Source organism: Canis lupus, chromosome 33, assembly GCF_003254725.2.
Source record: "Canis lupus dingo isolate Sandy chromosome 33, ASM325472v2, whole genome shotgun sequence".
NCBI classification, from domain to species: domain Eukaryota; kingdom Metazoa; phylum Chordata; class Mammalia; order Carnivora; family Canidae; genus Canis; species Canis lupus.
This window is the reverse complement of record NC_064275.1, coordinates 30,806,224-30,830,647: the sequence shown is the minus strand read 5'-3', so window position 1 is coordinate 30,830,647 and position 24,424 is coordinate 30,806,224. Positions and strand designations below refer to the sequence as shown.

Genomic DNA, 24,424 nt, shown 5'->3' with positions numbered 1-24,424 from the left:
GCTTTCTAATAACTTCCTACTGCACTTCCTATTGCACTATGTATCATAAAATCCAAACTTTTTTCTATGGATGACCTATAAGGCCTAACTTGATCTGGTCCCTGCTATCTCTCTGAACTTACCTCCTACCATTATCCCCTCTGCTCAGGTTGCTCCAACCTACACTAGTCTTTTTGCTCCTTGAAGATCAAGCTCCTTCTCAAGCTCAAGTCCTTTGATCTTCAATCCTCCACTCCCTCTGGTCTCCCACCCATGGCACCAGTGACCCAAATTAGCAATGCCAACAAGAAGACAAACATCATTGGTCTCCTGATGAAAATAATGCAACACCTACCACCTGTGAGTATTCTTGCTAAAAATATGTAAACAGAATCTACCGAGAGTAAACAGTCAAATTCAGAATGTGGGGTATTTTACAAGATCATTTGCCTACACTCTTCAAGAAAGTAACTAGCATGAGATTATTAGCTATCATATTATCTATAATCCAGGAAAGTGGAGGAGCAACACATCCAAAACAGGCATAAGCAATAAGTGTTATGCTGTAACATCTTGATAAAACAGGATACAACCGTTTTTAAATCATAAGAATTTTCAAAAAAAAAAAAAAGAATTTTCCTAACAATCTAGAAAATGTACCACATACCACTAAACAAAAAAGTAGCAAAACTACCAAAATTTTGCAGTATGATTATAAGAAGATGATATAAATTGCAACATGGCTTGAGACTTATAGGGATGCTGGGATGGGGTGAATATATTTTGCATATAGGGCAGAGGTTAGGGATCCCTGGGTGGCGCAGCGGTTTGGCGCCTGCCTTTGGCCCAGGGCATGATCCTGGAGACCCGGGATCAAATCCCATGTCGGGCTCCCGGTGCATGGAGCCTGCTTCTCCCTCTGCCTATGTCTCTGCCTCTCTCTCTCTCTCTCTCTGTGTGACTATCATAAATAAATAAAAATAAAAATAAAAATAAAAAATTTAGGGCAGAGGTTAATCTTTGGAAGCCAGAGGAAGGAACTGTGGTAGATAGAATAATGGCCCCGAAGGATGTCAACATGCTATTCCCCTGAACCTATAAATATGTTAGGTTACACTATAAAGTGAATTAAGGCAACACACAGAATTAAGGTTAATAACCATATTACTTGGGTGGGGAGAAAATGCTGGAAATATCTAAGTAGGTCAACATTGCCATGAGGATCTTTATAAAAGTGAAAGAGGGAGGCAGAACAGAAAGTGCCCCAGTAATTGCTGGCTCTGAAGACAGAAGAGTGTCATGAGCCAAATAATGTGGACAGCCTCTTGATACTGGAAAAGGTAAAAAAAATAAAAAAAATAAAAAAAATTTTAAAAAATTCTCTTCTAGACGTCTAGAAAGGAATGCAGTCCTGCCAACACTTTGATTTTAGCCAAGTTAGATCTGTGTTGAAACTATAAGAATGAATTTGTATTGTTTTAGGCCACAAAGTTTGGGATAATATGTTATAGCAGCAATAGGAAATTAATAAAGCTTATTCCACGACTGGACTAAGAGGATCATCTACTACCCTACCTACCTAACAAAGGAAAGAGTGAATCATCTTAAGAGAAAGAGAACATCACCCAGAGCATTTACAGTTTTTCATACACAGCTTATAATATTACATAAAAAATGCTAGCCCACTAAAAGAAATGAAGAAGAGGAGGACGAGAATGAATGAATAAAAAACAAATAGACATAGACACACAAATTACCTAAATACTGGTTTCATTATATAGGGACTTAAAGTGGCAATAATATGTTCATGAAACTAGAGAGAAATAGGCAAGGAACAAATACAAAGGTGCCAATTTTCACCAAAGAGTCAATAAAAAACAAAACCAAATCAAATTTCCAAAAGTGAAAAACACAATTAAGGAACTCCACAGGGGGATCCCTGGGTGGCGCAGCGGTTTGGCGCCTGCCTTTGGCCCAGGGCGCGATCCTGGAGACCCGGGATCGAATCCCACATCGGGCTCCAGGTGCATGGAGCCTGCTTCTCCCTCTGCCTGTGTCTCTGCCTCTCTCTCTCTCTCTCTCTGTGACTATCATAAATAAAATAAAAAATAAAAAAAAAAAGGAACTCCACAGGGATCCCTGGGTGGCGCAGCGGTTTGGTGCCTGCCTTTGGCCCAGGGCGCGATCCTGGAGACCCGGGATCGAATCCCACGTCGGGCTCCCGGTGCATGGAGCCTGCTTCTCCCTCTGCCTATGTTTCTGCCTCTCTCTCTCTCTCTGTGTGACTATCATAAATAAATAAAAATTAAAAAAAAAAAAAGGAACTCCACAGATAGGTTTCACAGGAGATTATATACAGTGGAAGATGAGCTTAATAAACAGGAATATAGATCAGTAGATAATATTCTACTTTTCTTTTTTTTTAAAGATTTATTTTTTATTTATTTATGATAGACACAGAGAGAGAGAGAGAGAGAGAGAGAGAGGCAGAGACACAGGCAGAGGGAGAAGCAGGCTCCATGCCGGGAGATGCGGGACTCGATCCCAGACTCCAGGATCGCGCCCTGGGCCAAAGGCAGGCGCGAAACCGCTGAGCCACCCAGGGATCCCCAATATTCTACTTTTCTGTGAAGCTTATCATTTCAGAAAAGAATATGAGACGTGTAGGACACAAGAGACTCTAACATGTGTAACTGAGTGCCCAGAAGGAAAGAAAAAGGCGAAACAATATTTAAGAGATAACTGCCAGGAATTTTGGAAACTGATCAAAGACATACCCTACATACCCCACATGTTGAAGAAACTCTACAAGTCCCAAGGAGGATGAATAAAACAGAAACCCTACCTACACATATAATAGTAAAACAGCTGAAAACCAGTCAAAGAAAAAAATGTTTTAAAAAGCAGAAGTGATTCAGTCAATCATCTAACTCTTGATTTCAGCTCAGGTCATGATCTCAGGATGGTGAGATCAAGCCCCACGCTGGGTGTGGAGCCTACTGGAGAATCTGTTTTTCCCTCTCCTTCTGCCCCTACCCTCTCCTCTCCTCTCCTCTCCTCTTTCTCTCTCTCCCTCCCCCACCTTTGAAAAAAAAAAGTAGAGAAAAAGATACATTATCCTTGAATAGCAACAATAAATCTAATAAAACTTGTAACAAATGACTTAAAAAACAAACAAAAGAACAAAAGATGATGAAATGACATTGTACTTTAAAAAAAAAAAACCAACCTACTATTCCATACTTCAGTAAAATAGCCTTCTAATATCAAAGAAAAACAAAGTTATTTTCATACAAAAACTGACATGGGGATCGCCTGGGAGGCTCAGCAATTGAGCATCTGCCTTCAGCTCAGGGCGTGATCCTGGAGTCCTGGATCAAGTTCCACATCGGGCTCCCTGCATGGAGCCTGCTTCTCCCTCTATGTCTCTGCTTCTCTCTCTGTGTCTCTCATGAATAAATAAAATCTTTAAAAAAAGAAAAAAAAACTGACATGGCTCTTAGCCAGAAGATAAACCCTAAAAGAAATACCAAAGAGTGTCTTCAATTAAACGATAAATGTGCTAGGAAGTATCTTGTTTTTATCCATGCAAAACTATTACTTGACAATAACCAATAAAACCCAGTCTCTTTATTATCATATTAGTGCAAAACATTGACTCAAAAATCCAAGGAGGTGGGCAGCCTGGGTGGTTCAGTGGTTTGGCACCTGCCTTCGGCCCAGGGTGTGATCCTGGAGACCCGGGATCAAGTCCCACATCAGCCTCTCTGCATGGAGCCTGCTCCTCCCTCTGCCTATGTCTCTGTCTCTGTCTCTCCCTCTCTCTCACTAATAAATAAATTAAATAAATAAATAAATAAATACAATGCAATACAATACAGTACAATACATACAAGGGAACCAGTTTTCACCTGAGCCTTCTGCTCAGGTCGTGATCCCAGGGTCCTGGGATAGAGCCCCCAAATCAGGCTCCCACTCCCCTGCTTCTGCTCTCTCTCTCAAATAAATAAATAAAATATTTTTAATTTAAAAAAATAAAATACATACAAAAACAAAGTTAAATCCTTGATATTAATCATCTAAGTGACTCTCTCCACTGCCTGCCTTGGATTAAACTGTTTTATCATGTTTTACATTTCAATACTGCACTGGGTTTTTTAGCAGTGAAAGTTTTTATATTTAAATGAGTATATCTGGGACATCACAGAAAATATAAAAACTGTAAAAGGAAAATTGACTACATTTCATTAAGGAATCCTGACTTATTTAAAAAATAATAATAAATTCCTTTAAGTAATCTCTATACCAAAGGTGGGACTTGAATTTACAACCCTGAGACCAAAAGTCACAAGCTCCACCAACTGAGCCATCTAGGTGCTCCCTGACTTACTTAAGATACAAATTACTTGGGACACCTGGTGGCTCAGCAGTTGAGCATCTGCCTTCAGCTCAGAACGTGATCCCAGAATCTGGGATCGAGTCCCACATCGGGCTCCTGCGAGGAGCCCGCTTCTCTCTCTGCCTCTCTCTGTGTCTCTCATGAATAAATAAATATAATCTTAAGAAAGAAAAAAAAAGATACAAATTACTACAAGATGGCAATCAATTCAACTCTTTCTATGAAAATTTCTTCATCTCTGGAATAGGAATAATGATATACTAATTTAACTCACATTTCTTCTCATTTAATGTCCAGATCCTCCTAGAGATACAATTCAAAGGAAAGAGACTTCACATAATCCCAAATAAACATATATATACTTCCTCACGGGAGTTTTCTTTCATGACCTCTCAGTTTACTTACCCTTTGCTCTGACATCATTCAGATATAAATCTTCAAGGCATCATGTCCTCCGTTTTGTTTTCTTCCTCTACTTTTGCTCACTCTACTTTCTTAAATACTCTACACATAAAATCTATAAATGGCTCTTTTTAAAGACCTATACTGCTTTACTTCTACAAAGTTCAATGAAGTTTGCCCATTTGTTTGCATTCTTTCTTAATCCACCAACTTAGACGATTTTCGTATATACAAGTAACATGCCTAATTCTAATTCTTCATGCATTCTAGACGCTCCCAACTAATAGTCTACTTCCACATGGGAAAGCCAGCATCTTTAACTAAATCATCCAAACTTCTTTTCAAGGACACAAGAGAAAGAGGAAAGGGAATTAGCATTAAGTGGGTTGTTCCCTATCTACTTCCGTGAAAGACAGTATTGTTCTCACTCACTGAGCCTGGGAAAAATTCAGAAATCTGCCCACAGATTTCACTACCAATAAATGAAAAAGACAGAAGTCCAACAGGTCATCTGCCTCCAGTGGTTGTATCCTTGGTCCATATTTACTACCCTAAAACAATGTTCTCCAGTATGAATTATGCTTTGCCTATCAACAGCACCAGAAACTTCCAGTTAAACACCGTAGGTTAGCCATACCCATTTACCTCCATTTTCTCCAAAAATCCAATTAAAATGACAGAAAAAAATTTTTTTAAAGCACTAATTCACAAAGACAAAGAAGAGAAGAGTAACAGTAGCAACACTATTCTGGAAACTGAAAGGCAGGTAAAAAAATGGGAACTCATTTAGACCAGAGAAAGCCAAAACCTAAGTCTTCAAAGTGCACTGGTAAAGCCAATTTGAAGCCAGAAGATTCAGAATACAGAATCCCAAGATGGTTACTGAATATATGCTGAACAATGATCTTGAGTAGTTTTCATGTGCTTATTGACCATTTGTATATCTTCTTTGGAGAAACGTTTATTCAAATCCTTGCCTGCTTTTTTTTTTTTAAGATTTTATTTATTCATTCATTCATGAGACAGAGAGAGAGAGAGAGAGGCAGAGACACAGGCAGAGGGAGAAGCAGTCTCCATGCAGGGAGCCCGACGCGGGACTCGATCCTGGGTCTCCAAGATCATGCCCTGGGCCGAAGGTGGCGCTAAACCGCTGAGCCACCCAGGTGTCCCCCTTTGCCTGTTTTTAATCTGGATTATTTGCTCATTTTTATTGCTGAGTTGTAGAGTTCTTTATATTCTTTGGATACATATCCCTTACATAATTTGCAAATACTTCCTACCATTCTATACATCATCCTTTCACATTCTTTTTTTTTTTTTTTTTTTTTAATTTATTTATGATAGTCACAGAGAGAGAGAGGAGAGAGAGAGAGAGAGGCAGAGACACAGGCAGAGGGAGAAGCAGTCTCCATGCACCGGGAGCCCGATGTGGGATGTGGGATTCGATCCCGGGTCTCCAGGATCGCGCCCTGGGCCAAAGGCAGGCGCCAAACCGCTGCGCCACCCAGGGATCCCATCCTTTCACATTCTTGATGTGTCCTTTGAAGCACAAAAGTTTTAAACTTTGATGAAATCGTATTTGCCAATTTTTTCTATACTTGCTTGTTCTTTAGGCATTGTACCTAAAAAAACCACTGCCTAATTCAAGGTAAATCTTTTGGAAACAAGACAATTCAAGTAAATATTTTGGGTACAAAGATTTACTCTTGTTTTCTTCTGAAAATTGTATAGTTTTAGCTCTTATATTTAGGTCTATGATCCCTTTTGACCTAATGTTCAGATAAGATCCAATACAGGGGTCTAACTTCATTCTTTTACATGTGGATGTCCAGTTGTTTACAGCACCACTTGTTAAAAAGACTATTCTTTCTCCACTGATTGTACTGGAACCCTTGTCAAAACCTGGTTTTTCATAAATTTAAGGGTTTCTGGACTCTATTCCATTGATCTATATATATCTTACTTAAATGCCAATTCCACACTGTCTTGATTACAATAGCTGTGTAGTGTTTTTAAAATGGGAAGTAAACCCTCCAACTTCGTTCTTTTTATGGGTTGTTTTGGCTATTCTGGTCACTTGCATTTCCATATGAATTTTAGGATGAACTTGCCAGACTTCAAAGAAACTAGCTGGAAATTTTGATAGGGGTTGCCTTTAGCCTATAAGGGAAGAGAATTTGGGGATATTGTAATCTTAACAATATTAAGTCTTCTGATCCATGAACATGAAATATCTTTCCCTTAATTTAGGTCTTTAATTTCTTTCAATGATGTTATATAGTTTTCACTGTACAATCCTTTTTTTTTTTTTTACGATAGTCACACACACAGAGAGAGAGAGAGGCAGAGACACAGGCAGAGGGAGAAGCAGGCTCCATGCACCAGGAGCCTGACGTGGGATTCAATCCCAGGTCTCCAGGATCGTGCCCTGGGCCAAAAGCAGGCGCCAAACCGCTGCGCCACCCAGGGATCCCTGTACAATCCTATACAGTGTACAGTCTTGTACTTCTTTGGCCAGATTTATGCCTTTATATTTTATTATTGATGCCACTGTTCAATAGAATGATTTTCTTTGCTAGTACACAGAAATACAAATGACTTTTGTACACTGACCTTACATCCTGCTGGCTTGCTAAACTTATTAGCTCCAACAGATTTTTGGTGGATTCCTTAACATTTTCTATATACAAGATACATAATCTAAAAGTAGAGGGCAGCCCCAATGGCCCAGCAGTTTGGCACCACCTTCAGCCCAGGGTATGATCCTGGAGGCCGGGGATGGAGTCCGGTGTCGGGCTCCCTGCGTGGAGCCTGCTTCTCCCTCTGCCTGTGTCTCTGCCTCTCTCTCTCTCTGTCTTGAATAAATAAATAAAATCTTTTAAAAAATAAATAAAAGTAGAAATAGGGACACCTGGGCAGCTCAGGGTTGAATCTCTGCCTTTGGCTCGGGGTATGATTCTGGGGTCCTGGGATCAAGTCCCACATCGGGGTCCCCACAGGGAGCCTGCTTCTCCCTCTGCCTATGTCTCTGCCTCTCTATGTCTCTCATGAATAAATTAAATCTTTAAAAAAATAAAAGTAAAAATAGTTGTAGCACTACTTTTTTTTTTCTTCTTTTTAATATGGATGTCTTTTATTTTTCTTTCCTGCCAAACACTTTGGCTATTACCCCTACTACATTGTGGAATAGAAGTAGAGAGAGTGGACTTTTATTCACGGTTATAGGGGAAAACTTTTAGTCTTTTACTTTTAAATATGATGTTATATAGGAATGTTCCATACATGTTCTTTACCAAGTTAAGAAAGTACTGTATTCCTGCTTTACTAAATATTTTCACTATGGAAGTGTGTTGGATTGCCAAATGCTTGTTCTGTGTCTATTAAGATGATTATATAGTTTTTGTCCTTTATTCTACTTTCATTGGTATTTTGCATTCCTGGATAAATCCCATTTGGTCATGATGTACAATCTTTTTGATATGTTGCTATATTTGGCTTGCTAATATTTTGCTAAGGATTCTTGTATCTGTATTTATAAAGGATTATCAGTCTGTTGTTTTCTTGTGATATCTTTGGCTTTGGTAATAACACTGACCTCACAGAATGACTTGGAGATACCTCCTCTTCTATTTCATGGAAAAGTTTGTAAAGAATTATTGCTTACTGACCTTTAAACATTTGGAAGAATTCATTGGTAAAGCCATCTTACCCTGGGCTTTTCCTTTGGGGGAAGTTTTGTTTTTGTTTTTGTTGTTTTTTAAGTAGGCTCTACATCCGGATGGAGCCTAACAGGACACCTGAACCCACAACCCCAAGATCAAGACCTGAGCCAAGACAAAGAGTCAGATGCTGAACCAACTGAGGCACTTTTTTTTTTATTTAATTTTTTAAAGATTTTTTATTTGAGAGATCACAGAAGGAAAGGAAGAGGGAGAAGCAGGCTCACCACCAAGCAGAGCCCCACATGAGGCTTAATCCCAGGACCCTTAGATAGGACCTGAGCAGGAGGCACACAGTTAACCAACTGAACCACCTAGGAAGCTTTTGTCTTTTTAAAGATTTTATTTATTTATTTATTTATTTGAGAGAGAGAGAAAGCGCGACAGCATGAGTAGTGGGAAGGAGAAAAAAGAGCAGGGAGCGAGTCCAACACAGAGCGTCAGGATCCATCCCAGGACCCTGGGATCTTGACCTGAGCTGAAGGCAGACGCTTAACCAACTGAGCCACCCAAGCGCCCCCTAGAGGAAGCTTTTTGAGTATTAATTCAATCTCTTTATATATACATATACATGTAAAATTATATACATAAAATTATATAAATTATTTTATAAAATTATATATTTTATATATTTTTAGGTCTATTCAGATTTTCCATTTCTTCCTGAGTTGGTTTCAATAGATTGCATCTTTCTAGGACTATATCCATTTCATCTAGCTTATTGTCATAGAATTATTCACAATATTCTCTTATAACCCTTTGTATTTCTGTAGGACAAAAGCAATGTCCTCCCTTCCATTCCTGAATCTAGTCATTTGGGTCTTCTTTTTCTTTTCGGTCTAGCTGAAGATGTCAATTTTACTGATCTTTTTGAAAGACTAACTTTTGGTTTTATTACTTTTTCTCCTGTTCTTCTATTCTCTTTTTAAATTTCTGCTCTAGTCTTTATCTCCTCCCTCTTCCTGCTTTGAGATCACTTCACTAGTTCCTTTTTGTAGTTTCTTTCTATGGTTTGATTATGATTTGAGATGATTTTAACACAGATGTTTGCAGGTATAAATGTTCCTCCAGGCACTGCTTTAGCTGCATCCCATAAGTTTTATACATGGTTTTGTTTTTATTTGTCTCAAAGTATTTCCTTTTTTTAAGACTTTTTTTTTTTTTTTTTTTTGAGAAAGAGTGATCAAGAGAGAGTGTACAAGCTGGGGTAGTGGCAGGCAGAGGGAGAGAGAAGCACACTCCCAGCTGAGCAAGGAGCCTGAGATGATACCCAGCCCGTCCAGCCCAGGGCTGGATAGGCTGGATGCCAGGCTCCATCCAGGACCCTGGGATCCTGACTGGAGCCAAAGACAATGCTAACCAACTGAGCCACCCAGGGAACCCTGAAAGTACTTCCTAATTTCCTTTATGATTTCTTCTTAGATTCATTGGTTATTTCAGACTGTGTTACTTAATTTCCACATATTTCTGATTTTTTTGGATTTTTTTTTAAAGATTTATTTATTCATGAGAGACACTGAGAGAGAAAGAGGCAGAGACACAGGCACAAGCTGGCTCCCCGTAAAGAGCCTGTAGCGGGACCCGATCCCGAAACCCGGGATTAGGACCTGAGCCGAAGGCAGACGTTCAACCGCTGAGCCATCCAGGCGTCCCATGATTTTCTTGTTACTGATTTCTAGTTTCATTTCATGGTGGTCAAAGAACATATTTTGCATGGTCTCAAAACTTAAATTTACTGAAGCTTGCTTAATAGCCGAACATACAGTCTATGCTGAAAAATGTTTCACATGTACTTGAGAAGAATGTGAACTCACTTTTGTTGTATGACATGTTGTATAGATTATGTTTTAATTATATCTATTATACATCTAACATTTATTATGCACCTATTATTATCTTGTTGGCTTATTCTGTTATAACTCACATCTATTTCCTTGTTGATCTTCTCCTAATTGTTCCGCCCATTATTGAAAGTATTTATGTTTTCAACTCTTATTACTGAATTGTCTATTTCTTCCTTGAATTCTGTCAGTTTTTGCTTCAAGTATTTGGGGATCTGCTAAGTGAAAGTGTGTAGGTGTTAGGTCTTCCTGATGGATTGACCTTTTTATCATTATAAAATGTCCTTTATCTCTAGTAATTTTTATCTTAAGGTCTATTTTAAGTGATATTAGTATATGATTCCAACTCTCTTTTGGGTACTGTTTGCATGATTTATCTTTTTTATCCTTTTGCTTTCAACCTATTTGTGTCTTTGAATCTTAAGTATGTTTCCTGTATGAGTTCAAGCCCCACACTGGGTATAGAGAGTATTTAAAAATAAATAAATAAAAGCAAATTATCATTAAAAAACAAAAAGAAAAATACTCCTGGGTGCTCAGTCAGTTAAGCATCTGCCTTTGGCTCCAGTTGTGATCCCAGAGTCCTGGGATCAAGCCCTGCACCTGATTCCTGCTCAGCAGGGAGCCTGCTTCTCCCTCTCCCTCTGCCGCTCCCCCTGCTTGTGCTGTCAAATATGTTTTTAAAATATTTTTTAAAAATTTAAAAAAACTAAAGTATGTTTCTTGTAAACATACCTTTGTATGTAACAACACTGAAATTTTATAGAAGAAAAAGTTTTTAAAGAAATAAGGGCAGGAAGCCTTGGGTGGCTCAGTGGTTGAGTTTCCACCTTCAGCCCAGGGCGTGATCCTGGAGTCCCGGGATCGAGTTCCACGTCGGGCTCCCTGCATGGAGCCTGCTTCTCCCTCTGCCTGTGTCTCTGTGTCTCTGTCTCTCTCTCTCTCTCTGTGTGTGTCTCTCATGAATAAATAAATAAAATCTTAAAAAAAAAAAAAAAGAAAAGAAAGAAGGGCAAAATACACCAGAATGACATACCCTTTTCTGAAATTGAAGAAAGTACTACAAAAACACAATATTTAAGAATAGCCATTAAACTGGGGGGGGGGGGGGGGGGGATCCCTGGGTGGCACAGCGGTTTGGTGCCTGTCTTTGGCCCAGGGCGTGATCCTGGAGACCCGGGATCGAATCCCACATCGGGCTCCCGGTGCATGGAGCCTGCTCCTCCCTCTGCCTGTGTCTCTGCCTCTCTCTCTCTCTCTGTGTGACTATCATAAATAAATAAATAAATAATTAAAAAAATAAAAAAATAAAAATAAATAAATAAATAAATAAGAAAAATAAATTGGGGGGGGGGAGACAAGGGAAAACTTGTCCCACCAGATATTACAACAGACTAGTTATGAAAAGTATTGTAACTAAAATATTAATGGTATTTGACAAATAGACAAATATATTAGTGAAAAAGAGTAGAACCCAGAAAAATATACAAAGGAGTGTGTGTGTGTGTGTGTGTGTGTGTAAATAATATTAACTATTCAATAAAAAGTGTTAGGACAAATGACTTCTATTAGGAAGAAAATAAAATTGAACTCTCTCAAAACTAAAATCCAGCTTTATTACAGGAAACTAAAAATTACTATGAAATGATAGAAAAATATCCTATAAATAATAATGGGATGGGGAGACTTTTCTAGGCAATACCCTAAAACCAGTTTTTAACTTTCTGTATGATTAAAAAAAAAACACCATAAACCAACTTAATGCAAATTTAATTAACACAACTAAACCCTGTGGCTTGAGAGACAGCATAAAAAGAGTGAATTCACCAGGTCGAACATTTGAAAGTCCACCATTAAAAAAGTTAATTTTAACTTCTCAAGATATCAAGTTTGGGATTTCTTTTTTGAATTTTAAAAATGAAGATAATTCCTACTTCACAATATATTTTAATATTAAATGAGAGAATAGCCATAAAAGCATCTAGTATGAAATCTCTCTGAAAAAAAAAAAAAAAAAGAAATCTGTCTGCCATATTATAGCAGCTTGTTCTTCCTTATTTCAACTTAAATTGGTATTACACTAAATGAGGAATTACAAGCTGCAATGAGGAATAGCAGGATACCTGTATTTCAGTTCACAATAGATCTACTTAATAATTCCATTCTACCACTCCAGAAATGAAAGGATGTTTCCCCACATTCCTCGCCCTCTATGTTTGCCATGCATAAAGCATCAGTTGTTAAGTCTATCTGTTCTAAAGATGGAAGGTAAATTTGCGATTTAAGAGCAAAACATAACCTAAATAGATAGATAAATATTATATCAAAGTCCTTCACCCATTAAAACCTTTCTCCCCAAAAAACCTTTTTAAGATTTTTTTCCTAAGTTCTCCAATAAAGACCATATCTGAAACAAAATCTACAAATGAAAAAACTTTCAGAACGGCACACAACAAACAGTGTTAAGGATAAAACATAAATGTGCGTCAGGTAAAAACTAAAGTTTTGAAGACTTATAAATGCCAGTATTTTTATATTTGAACACTAGTTAGAGCAAAAATGTTTTACAATTCAGAAAGCACAAATTAATTCAGCTTTTTGTTTCAAACAAAATATTCGGGGATCCCTGGGTGGCTCAGCGGTTTAGTGATCCTAGAGACCGGGGATCGAGTCCCACATCAGGTTCCCCGCAGGGAGCCTGCTTCTCCCTCTGCCTGTGTCTCTGCCTCTCTCTCTGCATCTCTCATGAATAAATAAATAAAACCTTTAAAAATAAAATATTCACTTCCTGTGTGAACCACATGTTTAAATAAAAGCACAATTTTATTAAAATTTTATAAAATTTTAAAGACCAACTGCATATACAATTTAGGGTCCAAACAAATTCAAACTTGTTCAAACAAATGTTGATCAAAATGGAAAATTCCCACTTAAAAAAAGTATACTTAGGCACATGTACTTTCTGATAGATTTTTAGATGAACAAGATGTTGACCTTTAGACTGGTTTTTAAAAAACTAAATCTGGATGCACAAAATTACACAATGAAACGTGCCTTCCAATCTAAAAACAAAACAAACAAAAAAATGTTCATAGGAATGTAAACGTAACCATTGGCTTTATTCAAATTACTACAGACAATGCTGCAATAGCAACATCCTTCTCCCCCTATTTCATCAATCTCCCCTCCAATTTTCCTTTACAACCTAGCAGGACAATTAATGATTAAAACTTGAACACTGGTGAAATTTTTCTTCAGCAAGATCTGCCTTCTGCATCAATTCTACAACACCTAAGGCATGTCCCCATGCCAGACTTAAATGCCATAAGATTTGTGTATGAAGGAACATAAAAGTAAGAATTAGTTTAAAAGCAGCACAACAGATCAGAAACCCCACAAGGAATAAATGGTGCAGCTGCCTTGCAATCAAAAAGCATAAACAGGGGGTAGCCCTGGTGGCTCAGCGGTTTAGCAGCCCAGGGTGTGATCCTGGGGACCCGGGATCGAGTCCCACATCGGGCTCCCTGCATGGAGCCTGCTTCTGCCACACTCTGCCTCTCTCTCCTCTCTGTGTATTCTCATGAATAAATAAGTAAAATCCTTAAAAAAAAAAAAAAAAAAAAGCATAAACAGGGCACCAGGGTGGCTCAGTCAGTTAAGTGTCTGCCTTCAGCTCACATCGTGACCTCGCGGTGCTGGGATGGAGACCAGAGGCAGCCTCTCTGCTCAGCAGGGAGTCTCTTTTCCCTCTGCAGCTGCTCCCCCCACCCGGTCTATGCCCCTGCTCATGCTCTCCCACACTCTCTCTTAAATAAAATCTAAGATTTTTTTAAAAAGCAAAAACAAAACCAAAACCACTAACAAGCTCACCCCTCACAAATCTTCTGTTCTAATACGAAAGTTTCAACATATCACTCACAACATGCAGATACTCTTAAAAGTCAAGTTTCTCTTATACATGAAGCATATGGATAAAAGAATTCTAAAACATTATTTTCAAATGCTATACAAACTTACATAGAGACTGGAAAAATTAGGAATGTGAGCGATGAGACTTTTATTTCTTGGCATACTTCCATTGCAAATCATTTTTTTTTTAAGATTTTATTTATTTGACAGAGAATAAGAGAAAGAGCACAAGCAGGCAGAGCAGAAGGCGGAGAGAGGGAAAGAGAGAGGGAGAAGCAGGCTCCCTGCTGAGCAGAGTCAGACTCAGGAGGGGATCCCAGGACCCTGAGATCAAGACCAAGCCAAAGGAAGATGCTTAACTGATCTAGTCACCAGGGAGGCCCCCCTTCTATCGCAAATCTAATGCAGCTTTAAAAAAACGTATACCAGATACTGGAGTTCCTTCAAGCTTGACTTCTCTTCCCAATGTGCAGCCAACAATAACTGGAATACCAGAAGCAACGCTTGAAAAATCTCTAATACTGAATTAAAATAGAATATACTCAAGTTTAACAAAGTTCACCATAATATTCCATACGATCTAATCAGTATCTTTCCCTCTTATTTTATATTCAATGGTTCCTTTATTTCAAAAACAAAGACATCACAAGTTTCTGAACATCAGTGGCCACAAGTATTTCCATATCCCTTCTCTCAACTTGTTTTTTTTTTTTAATAAAACTTAATATGTGAAACAAATTGAGTATAAATCCACATTCTCCAGAGGAAAAATACTGTGCTGCTTCATTAAAAAAAAAAAAAAAAAAAAAAAGCCAAGTCATATAAACAAAAATTCACGAAAAGCAGGGTTTTCTGAGGTATACTTTAAAAATCACTTCATCTGCCACAGTCTGCACTCCAACCTGAGAAGCTGTCCTAGGCAATCCATGCGTGTCCCCTCTGGGTCCTTTTAATTCACGTGGACCATAAAACTGTCAAAAAACGAATGCCAACAACCGCGATCAAACCAGATGCAGCTTTTTACAAACAACAGCTCTAAGCTGCGAATAAAATTAACACCCTCCTCCAAAGGAAAAAAAAAAAAAAAAAAGGCAAAACAAAACAAAATGTTCTTAGAAGTGGGAGTTCCTCGGTTTTACCAATTCTTTGCGTTTCACTGTAAAGGGAATGGGGAAATCCGTGGTAAGAAAGAGAACATGGGGCGGCCCGGGTGGCCCAGCGGTTAGCGCCGCCTGCAGCCCAGGGCGTGACCCCAGGGTCGTGGGATCGAGTCCCCCGTCGGGCTCCCTGCGTGGAGCCTGCTTCTCCCTCTGCCTCTCTCTCTCTCTATCTCTGGGTCTCTAACAAATAAATAAAATCTTTAAAAAAAAAAAAAAAAGGATGCGCACAGCTAGCTCCCAGAAGGATGCAGGCAAGCATCCCTGAGCGCCGCTCGGCCTGCAGCTGGGCAGGCTCGGACCCGGGGGCTCACCGGCTAACGCTCGTCCCAAGGCCCCCCTTACTCCCGAGCGGCCCGAGGGCAGCCGTACGAACGCGCCGGGAGATAGAACCCAGCAAAGGGGTCCCCTGGAAACCGCTCTGGAGCCCCGAGGGGCGCGCACCGGAGGCGGAGGCGGGGGCGGGGGCGCACGGGCTCGGGACGCCCAGGGCTGCCGCTCGGCTCGGCCGACGGAGCCCGGCCCGAGGATGGAGCCCCGGGGCCGAGGACGGAGCCCAGCCGGTGGACGGAGGACGCAGCCTGGGCCGAGGATGGAGCCCCGGAGCCGAGGACGGAGCCGAGGACCGAGCCCCGGGCCGAGGACCGAGCCCAGCCCAGCCGGGGACGGAGCCGCCGGGAGGAGGCAGGGCGCTCCCACTTCCGCCCCCCGCAGACCCGCCGGGCGGCCGGGCCCTGGACGGGGGGCGGGGGGTGCGGGCGCCGGGCCTCGTCGGCGGGGCCGGGGGCGGAGCGCAGGCAGGGCCGCGGCGGCGGGAGGAAGCGCGCCGGGGCTCGGGGCCTGGCAGGCCGCCGGTACCTGAAGCGGGGCGAGTCCTTGAGGCACTCCTCGAAGTCCACCGCCATCCTCATCCTGCCCCCGCCTCGTCGCCGGCCGCGCTGGGGGGGGAGCCGAGGGGGCCGCGGGCCGCGGCGCTGGGCACCCGGGCGGCGACTAGCGCTGCGCGGAGCGGCGGAGGGCGCGTCGCCCGCTGCTCATAGCCCCGCGCAGGCGGCGGCGGCGGCGGCGGCGGCGGCGGCTGGTCGGGCCCCAGGCCGGCCCCTCCTCCTCCCGCCCCCAGCCGAGCGCCGGCCGCAGGGAAGCCGCCCGGGAGTGACAGCCTCCGCCAGCCAGCCACGGGCCCGGCGGCCGGGGGCGGGGCTTCCGGCGGCCCCGCCCCCGCGGGCGCCGCGGCAACGCAGCCGAGCGACGGCAGCGCGAGCCAATGAGCGGCGCGGTCGTGGGCGCGCCCCGCCCCCTCGCCGGGCGCGCAGGCGTGGTGGGGCGGGCCGCGCCGGTGGCTGGGAGGCCCGCGGAGGCTCCCCCGGAAGGAAGTCACGTGGCCGAGCGCGGCGCTTCCCTCGGAGGCCCCGCCCCGCCGAGCTGCCAGCGCGTGGGGCCGCGGGGCACGCCGGGAGCGGCGGGGAGGCGGCGGGCCGGGGGCGCTCGTGGCTCTCGTCGACGGCGTCTGCCGCGCAGGGGACCGCGGATCCGGTTTGCGGGGCGAGCGGGCCTCGCTCGGGAGGGTCCCGGCAGGTAGGAGAGGGGTCGCGCGGGGGGGGCGGGGGGGGCAGCTCCGAGACCTCCGGGGCTTTCCCCGGCTCGCAGGCGGCGGGTCGGACGGCCGGGCTCCCTGCCCCGTGGCCCGCGCCGCCCCCCTGCACACTCGCCCCCGGAGCCCTGCAGGCTGCCGGCGTCGGACCCAGCCTAAGATGCCAGTGGCCGGAGAAAAGGAAGAAAAGAAAAAAAAAAAAAAAAAAGCAGAAGAAGAAACCACGATGAACACACTATACCTGCGCAGCCCGGTGGCTCAGCGGTTAGCTCCGCCTGCAGCCCGGGGCGTGACCCCGGGTCTCGGGTTCGAGTCCCGCATCCCCGCGTGGAGCCCTGCGTCTCCCTCTGCCTGCGTCTCTGCCCCCCCCCCTCTCTGTGTCTCATGAATAAATAAGTAAATAAAATATTTTTTTAAAAAAACAAGCATTACACTTAAATGCAGCGCAAGCTGAAGCATGTCCATAAAACGCAACGGCAGCAGAGTGGCTGCGAGCGAGAGCCTGAAGGCAAAGAGATGGGAACGTCTGTGTGGCTGTAAAGTGAAGGGAAAGCGCTGATGGGATGCAGTTGCCCCGAAGCCGAACTAAGAAGTCCAAGGACACGAGGCCACGGAGAAGCCACGCCGGGAGCGGGGGCTGCCAGCATCCCGGTACCGCTCTCTTCAGTGCTGTGGTCAAAGTCTAGGTGTAAGCCTCCCGGGGACGCCCGGTGGCCCAGCGGTTAGCGCCGCCTGCAGCCCGGGGCGTGACCCTGGAGACCCAGGATGGAGCCCCGCCTCGGGGCCCTGCGTGGAGCCTGCTGCTCCCTCTGCCTGGGTCTCTGCCTCTCTCTCACTCTCTCTCTGTGTCTCTCGTGAATAAATAAATTTTATAAAAAATAAATAAATAAATAAATGAATAAATAATAAATGTAAGCCTCCTCACTTCCACTGCCTCAAGTCTTACATAACCGTGTCGCCCGTCTGGCTAAGTGTAGCATGATGGGATGATGGTTTACATAACCAGAGCTTGCATCTTGATCTCCTTTTGCACCATTAGAAATTAACAGTATAAAAAGGAAAGGAAAAAAGAAAAGGAATAGTGTCATGTTGAGACGTTTCTGAGACTATACAAGCAGTATATATGTTTCTGCCTTGGTTTTAAACTGGGTTTCTTTTTTATTTCTTTTTTTTTATAGAATTTTAGTTTTTTTTATTTTTTTTTAAGTTTTATTTATTTATGATAGTTACAGAGAGAGAGGCAGAGACACAGGCTCCATGCACCGGGAGCCCGATGTGGGATTCGATCCCGGGTCTCCAGAATCGCGCCCTGGGCCAAAGGCAGGCGCCAAACCGCTGCGCCACCCAGGGATCCCCTTTTTTTATTTTCTTAACCTTTTGTTTTAATTCTACTTAACAGGGCAGCCCAGGTGGCTCAGCGGTTTAGCACCGCCTTCAGTCCAGGGCCTGATCCTGGAGACCCAGGATCGAGTCCCACATCGGGCTCCCTGCATGGAGCCTGCTTCTCCCTCTGCCTGTGTCTCTGCCTCTCTCTCTCTCTCTCTCTCTGTCTCTCATGAATAAATAAGAAAAATTCTAAAAAAAATAATAATAATTCTACTTAACACACAGCTGTTATATTGGTTTCGGATGTACAGTATAGTTATCGACACTTGCATATATCACCCTGTGCTCCTCAGGGCAAGTGCACCCCTTAGTCCCCATCACTAACCTATCCCCCCCACCCCACGATCAATTCGTTCCCTATAATTCAGAGGCTGTCTCTTGATCTCTCTCTCTTATTTTTTCTCTTTGCTTATTTGTTTTGATTCTTAAATTCCTTAAGGAATTCTTAAGGAGTTTAAGAAACATACTTACAGGGATCCCTGGGTGGCGCAGCGGTTTGACGCCTGCCTTTGGCCTGGGGCACGATCCTGGAGACCCGGGATCGAATCCCACGTCGGGCTCCCGGTGCATGGAGCCTGCTTCTCCCTCTGCCTGTGTCTCTGCCTCTCTCTCTCTCTCTCTCTCTCTATCTATCATAAATAAATAAAAATTTTTTTTAAAAATTTTAAAAAAAGAAACATACTTACATGCTTAAATGTATAAGTGAAATCATATGGTAATTTGGTTTCTTTTTTAAATTACATATGCCTCTGGGCAGCCTGGGTGGCTTAGCACCGCTTTCAGCTCAGGTTGTGATCCTGGAGACTGGGGATCAAGTCCCAGGTCAGGCTCCTTCCCTGGAGCCTGCTTCTCCCTCTGCCTGTGTCTATCATGAGTAAATAAAATCTTTAAAAAAAAATAAATTGCATATGCCTGGAATCTGCACAGCTTCTTTTGATAACTGGAAACTATTGACAGTTAAGCTTTCAGTGTCCTCAGACATTTCAGTTGGTCAAGCCAACCTCTGCCGGACTTATACCTTCTGTGTCAAATTTAGAAAGAGAGTTGGCCATTTCTACATTTAATTGTATTCCAAATGCATGACAACTAATCTGTGTGTAAGATAATATTGTTTCAATGCTTCAACACAATGTAACCTTTTAGAAAAGGCCTAATATGACACTTTGAGATTCAAATTAAAATTCAGCTGTATGCCACTTTCAATGAAAGTAACTCAAATAAGCTAATTGTCAATAATGAACATTTTCTTAACGTGGACAGCTAAATGTATGTACATCCAGTCAGTGATAACACTGTCAAAAAATTTTTTTCTGCCCTGTGGTAAAGCAAGCACACGGGGGTTGTCAATTGTAGGATATGTTCTAAATTAAGAAATATTAGAAGTAGGGGTGCCTGGGTGGCTCAGTCAGCTAAGCGTCTGCTTTCGGCTGAGGTCGTGATCCCTGGATTGAGCTCTGCGTCGTTGGGCTCCCAGCTCAGCGGGGAGTCTGCTTCTCCCTGTCTCCCTGCCTGCTGTTATCCTTGCTGCTGTGTCAAATAAAGACTCTAACTGCAAACTGCCTGCTTCTCCTTTAGAATTTGGCCTTTATGGGTGTGGCTCTGTTTACGTATGAAACATTTCCTTTTCATGTGTTTCATTTCAGAGGTGCGGCTCAAATGCCACCTCTTTCAGGAAGCCTTCTCAGTTTGCTGAAATACAGACATCTCTTTTCAACAGGCAGTGAGAATTAGTAAGGGATATAAATGATCAAACCTTAAATCTCACAAGTGTCTTCTCCCCAGACCTCCCAATACCTTCCTCCAAAACCTCTGGAACCCTGTATGCCCATAGTCCATCCTTCCCAGGACACTTTGGATTGTCTCTGAGCATACTTTTTTTTTTTTTAAGATTTTATTTATTTAGAGTGTGAGTGGCAGGGGCAGGGGGAGGCAGGGGGGTTGTGCACACAAGCAAGAGGGAGAGAGAATCCCAAGTAGACTCTGAGCTGAGCACTGAGCCCATCGTGGGGCTCCATCTCACAACTCTGAGATTATGACCTGAGCCGAAATTAAGAGTCCACTGCTCAACCAACTGAGCCACCCAGGGGCCCCTCTGTGAGGATACCTTTTTTTAGATATTTTATTTATTCATGAGAAACACAGAGAGAGAGGCAGAGGGAGAAGCAGGCTCCACGCAGGGAGCCCAATGTGGGACTCAATCCCGGGACCTGGGGTCATGCCCTGGGCCGAAGGCAGATGCTCACAGGCATCCCATGTGAGGATACTTTTAACTGTATGCTCTTCAGTAGAAGTTGTTTACTACCCCTTCCCTGATCCACCTTGGCCAGGATACTTAGCAAGAATCTAACTCTTGAGAACTTATAATTGACGTTCCACCTTCATACAAGAACTTATTTTGGGGGTGGCTAATGTCATCTCGCTACACTACTGTCTTACTGTCCTCATTGCTATTCTCTACCAGTTTCCCACTCAATCGCTGACTTAGCCTGGCTCAGTGCATTGCAAATTATGTCAAGAACCAGGCGTTTTGATGAGGGTAGCTGTGGGTAGCTTCTGGAACTGGGAAGCCGAAGAACCCACACACCTGTGGGAACTGGTTTCCCTCCCCTAGTGGCTCTATCCTCAGTTTTTCTCACCAACTGCCCAAGTCTCACCAGGTATCCACTCTGCTCTGTGTGGGTTCTGTTCCCCTGTGAGCCTGGCCTGGATACAATCCTCATTGCTACTGGTTCCTTCAACAAGTTGGTTGTCAGACAGCTACAGGGGCCAAGCAGATAATGTAAGTGAATGAAGCTGGCCAGGTGTAAGCAGTATGCGGGGCGGGGGAGAGGCAAGGTGAAGGTGAAGGGGCAAGCGTATGCCCTGTGTACTGCTCAGCTCCAGTATGTTTTTGCCATATCAAGCCTTCAGATTTTATAAGAGAAGCCAAACAGCTAGATTTTAATGTGAATCCTCCCCAATTTTCAAATGTTGGCAACACTTTCAAAATACTAGAAAACATTACGCAGGTCAGAAAAATAAATTTCAGGGCCACTATGCAATTCATATATTTTTGACAATTCTTTTTTTTTTTTTTTTTTTTTTTGACAATTCTTGATGTATCCTTTCAACCTATGCTCCTGGAGCTTATCACTTTAATCTGTTTCCTAATTCCCAGATCCCAGGAGAAAACAGATTAACCCAGCTCATCCTTCATGACAGGTCACACAGGTCCACAGTGAGCAAATAGGAGGGTCGGATTACCCAATTTAATCATCCGTACAGGAACGGGGATCAGGACGGAGGCTGCAGGACAGGTGACTGACTAGTAGACAAGGCAATTTCCCTAAAAGAGAGTATCAGGGATGTGGTCCCATAAGACACAGCTAGTAAACCCATGTTTGCCTTCTGACTCACGGTCCTCCACCCCAACTCCTGCCACCAGCTAAGGTGATTTCAACATTCACTTATTCTTTCTTCATTTAATAATGTCCATTAAGCAGATATGCAGGTCAGTCACAAAGCAGGCTCTGAGGTCTACAGGTGAAATAAACAGTGTTTCCCCTCTAGAGCCCGGGGAGCGACTCATATGGTCATTTCTTCTGTAGGAGGAACTAGAGTTCTGGTATCTTCCAGACATCAGGAATCTTGAAAAAGTAAGAACCAAGAGAAAGTGAGGAAGGTTTTCCCAAGGACCTTTAGTCGCAGTTCCAGAAGTAAACGGTGACCAGACACAAAGCATTTTGCCACCCTAAGGAATTCTATCTTAAGGCTACGGGAAGCCATCGGAAGAACTTAAGCCTGGAGTAACACAATTCAGTTTGAATTTTAAAAGAGAGTGTATCCAGGGGGCGGAGCTATGAGGACTGAGACCAAAAACACTGTTAGCAGCTGAGAGGTTTTCAACCAAGACCTTTGCAATCAAAAGATGTTTAGGCAACAAAATCAAAAGGATCTGATGGTCCACCAAATGTGAGGGAGTAAAACAAGATAAGCTCCTACAGGTTTTCAAGCTGGAGAATGACTGGTGGGACGCGGTACTATCCATAAAGAGAAGAAAGTTTATCTCTGTCTCCTGTCACTTCAGGGGCACCTGGTGGGTTAGTTGGTTAAGCATCTGCCCTGGGTTCAGGTCATGATCCCAGGATCCTGGGATTGGGCTCACATCCCGCTCCCTGCTCAGCGGGGACTCTGCTTCTCTCTCTGTCCCTGCTCCTGTTCTCTCTCTCTCTCTCTCTCAAATAAGTAAATAAATAATCTTAAAAAAAAAAAAGTCACTTCAAACGGTCCTTAAATGTCCCCACCTTAAACCTCGTCTCACCCAGCACATTCCATACACAGACAGGCTCAACCTCAGATGTCTCCCGCTGAGGCACTCGCATACGTTCACTTCACACTCCCAACCGCACCCCAGGACCCCATCTCCTAGGCCGTTGGATCCACCTGTCCTGTCTTCAACAACTCGGGGGGCTTCCTCCGCCCGCAGAGGGCTTGTCTCAGCCCGTGCGAGAGCTGCTGGCGGCCTGTGCCGGGCGCTGCCCCCGAGCTCCTGTCCATTATTTAAAACTTGGCTCAACCGGAATCTCCCCGGGTGCTCCGCTCACAGTGCTCACAGTGACGTGCCGGCTCCCTGTGTCCTGGGCCTTCTCTCACCTGCTGTACCTGACTAGTAGCAGAGACTTCGGTATTAGAAGTTGAGATTTTTATGCCCAGATTATCTTCAGCCTGGCACGTCTGGGTAGAGCCTTTATTTCCGTCTTTGTGGCTCTAGAAGCGAGCCCAGTGGCTGGCACTTAGTGTCTGGTAAAGGGATAAATGGATGTTATCTCTCTCCAGAGTGAGCTTTTCCTTACTCACATCCGCATGATTACTTGTGCACGTGCATGGATTTCTCCAGAGATGACGAGCTCAGAGAATGATGCTCATGTGTCGGGGTGATCCGAGGTCATGTGAGATACACACGACAGTGCCCGACAGTGCCTGGCTCCATATGTAACAGAATCCCCTGGAGAGGTTTGCTGTGCTTGTTTTAATATGGATTCGTGGGCTAAGTCGTATTTTCCAGAGGGGGTGCCGGGCAAGCGTCGCACGCGGCCTTCACTGAAACTCAGCAAACGCTACTCCAGGATCTGGCACAGACACTGGCAGTGTAGTAGGAGCTCACTAAGAATAGGAGATTGAACTGGAACATATAATGTTTTCAGTGTTTAGAATATAACATTTTTTTACATCTAACAAGCCACGGGTTTGAGGTAAAAGATAGATTTAGGTTAGAGGGGCCCAGATCACAACTTAATGCTCAGCCTCTCACTGCTGGCTGTGTATTCAGTGAGCCCTCTCCTGCTCCTCCTGCCTTCCACCCCCTTCCCACCCTCCTGCATGCTTCACGCAGTGGGAGGCTCAGTCTGCGCCCAAGTACCATCCCCGGGGGCCCGAAACACGGTGTTTCTAAGCAGTTGCTTCCTAACGTTTTGATTTGGCTGTGGCCTGCTCTGAGCTCTCCTGCGCGTCTCCCCCACGTTGCACCCACCTTCCAAGCCCCAGCGCCACCGTTCATTGAGGCCTTCACATCTGGCTCACCAACACACAGCCTTCCCCCCCGGGGACCAGCCTTCCTCAGTCCTCGGCAGGATTACTGCTGCTCACACTCATGCTCCAGAATGCGCTCCAGAGGTCAGGGCTCCAGGAAGCCTCCCTTCCGGATTTGGCCCCCCGGCCGTGCTCCCAATACACAGCGTTCCTCCTCCGCAGGCCGCGGCCCACAGGCTCACAGGCGGGAACTGGCCCCGTGATCTGTGTGACCCCCGTGCGGCCCAGCGCGCAGCTCCGAGTAGACGCAACACAAGTGTGTGTTGAAGGAGTTTATCTCCAATCCTCTTCCCACACCTTATGCTCAACTGCTTATAGTTCCCCAGGTGTACCGTGCCGTTTCCCTGGGCCCCTGCATGTGCTACCTCATGCTGCTTCCTAACCTGCCCCCTCCTCCCCACTCCACATACCCGTGTTATGTGTGTGTGCGTGAGCTCATGCTATCTGGAAATACAGAGCATAAAGAATAATAC

General features: G+C 44.0%; 1 protein-coding gene and 1 long non-coding RNA gene across 8 annotated transcripts in view; one reads left to right on the top strand and one right to left on the bottom strand.

Annotated features, from left to right (window-relative positions):
- ACAP2 (ArfGAP with coiled-coil, ankyrin repeat and PH domains 2) overlaps positions 1–16,564 on the bottom strand; it is a 131,228-nt gene extending 114,664 nt beyond the window's left edge. Inside the window, exon 1 of one of the 7 annotated variants that reach the window (XR_007408047.1) lies at positions 16,265–16,564. Coding sequence is in view for 5 of the 7 variants with exons in the window: in XM_049105559.1 (XP_048961516.1) it covers positions 16,265–16,317 (53 nt within the window). In the remaining 2 variants the exon portion in view is untranslated. The remainder of the gene's footprint in view (positions 1–16,264) is intronic. The other 6 variants (XR_007408048.1, XM_049105559.1, XM_049105562.1 and 3 more) reach the window with 6 other exon arrangements.
- A 275-nt stretch (positions 16,565–16,839) lies between these two features.
- LOC125754269 (uncharacterized) lies at positions 16,840–17,907 on the top strand. Its single transcript, XR_007408031.1, has 2 exons — positions 16,840–16,981; positions 17,442–17,907. It is a non-coding gene; the product is annotated as an uncharacterized LOC125754269 (long non-coding RNA).
- Positions 17,908–24,424: the final 6,517 nt, after the last annotated feature.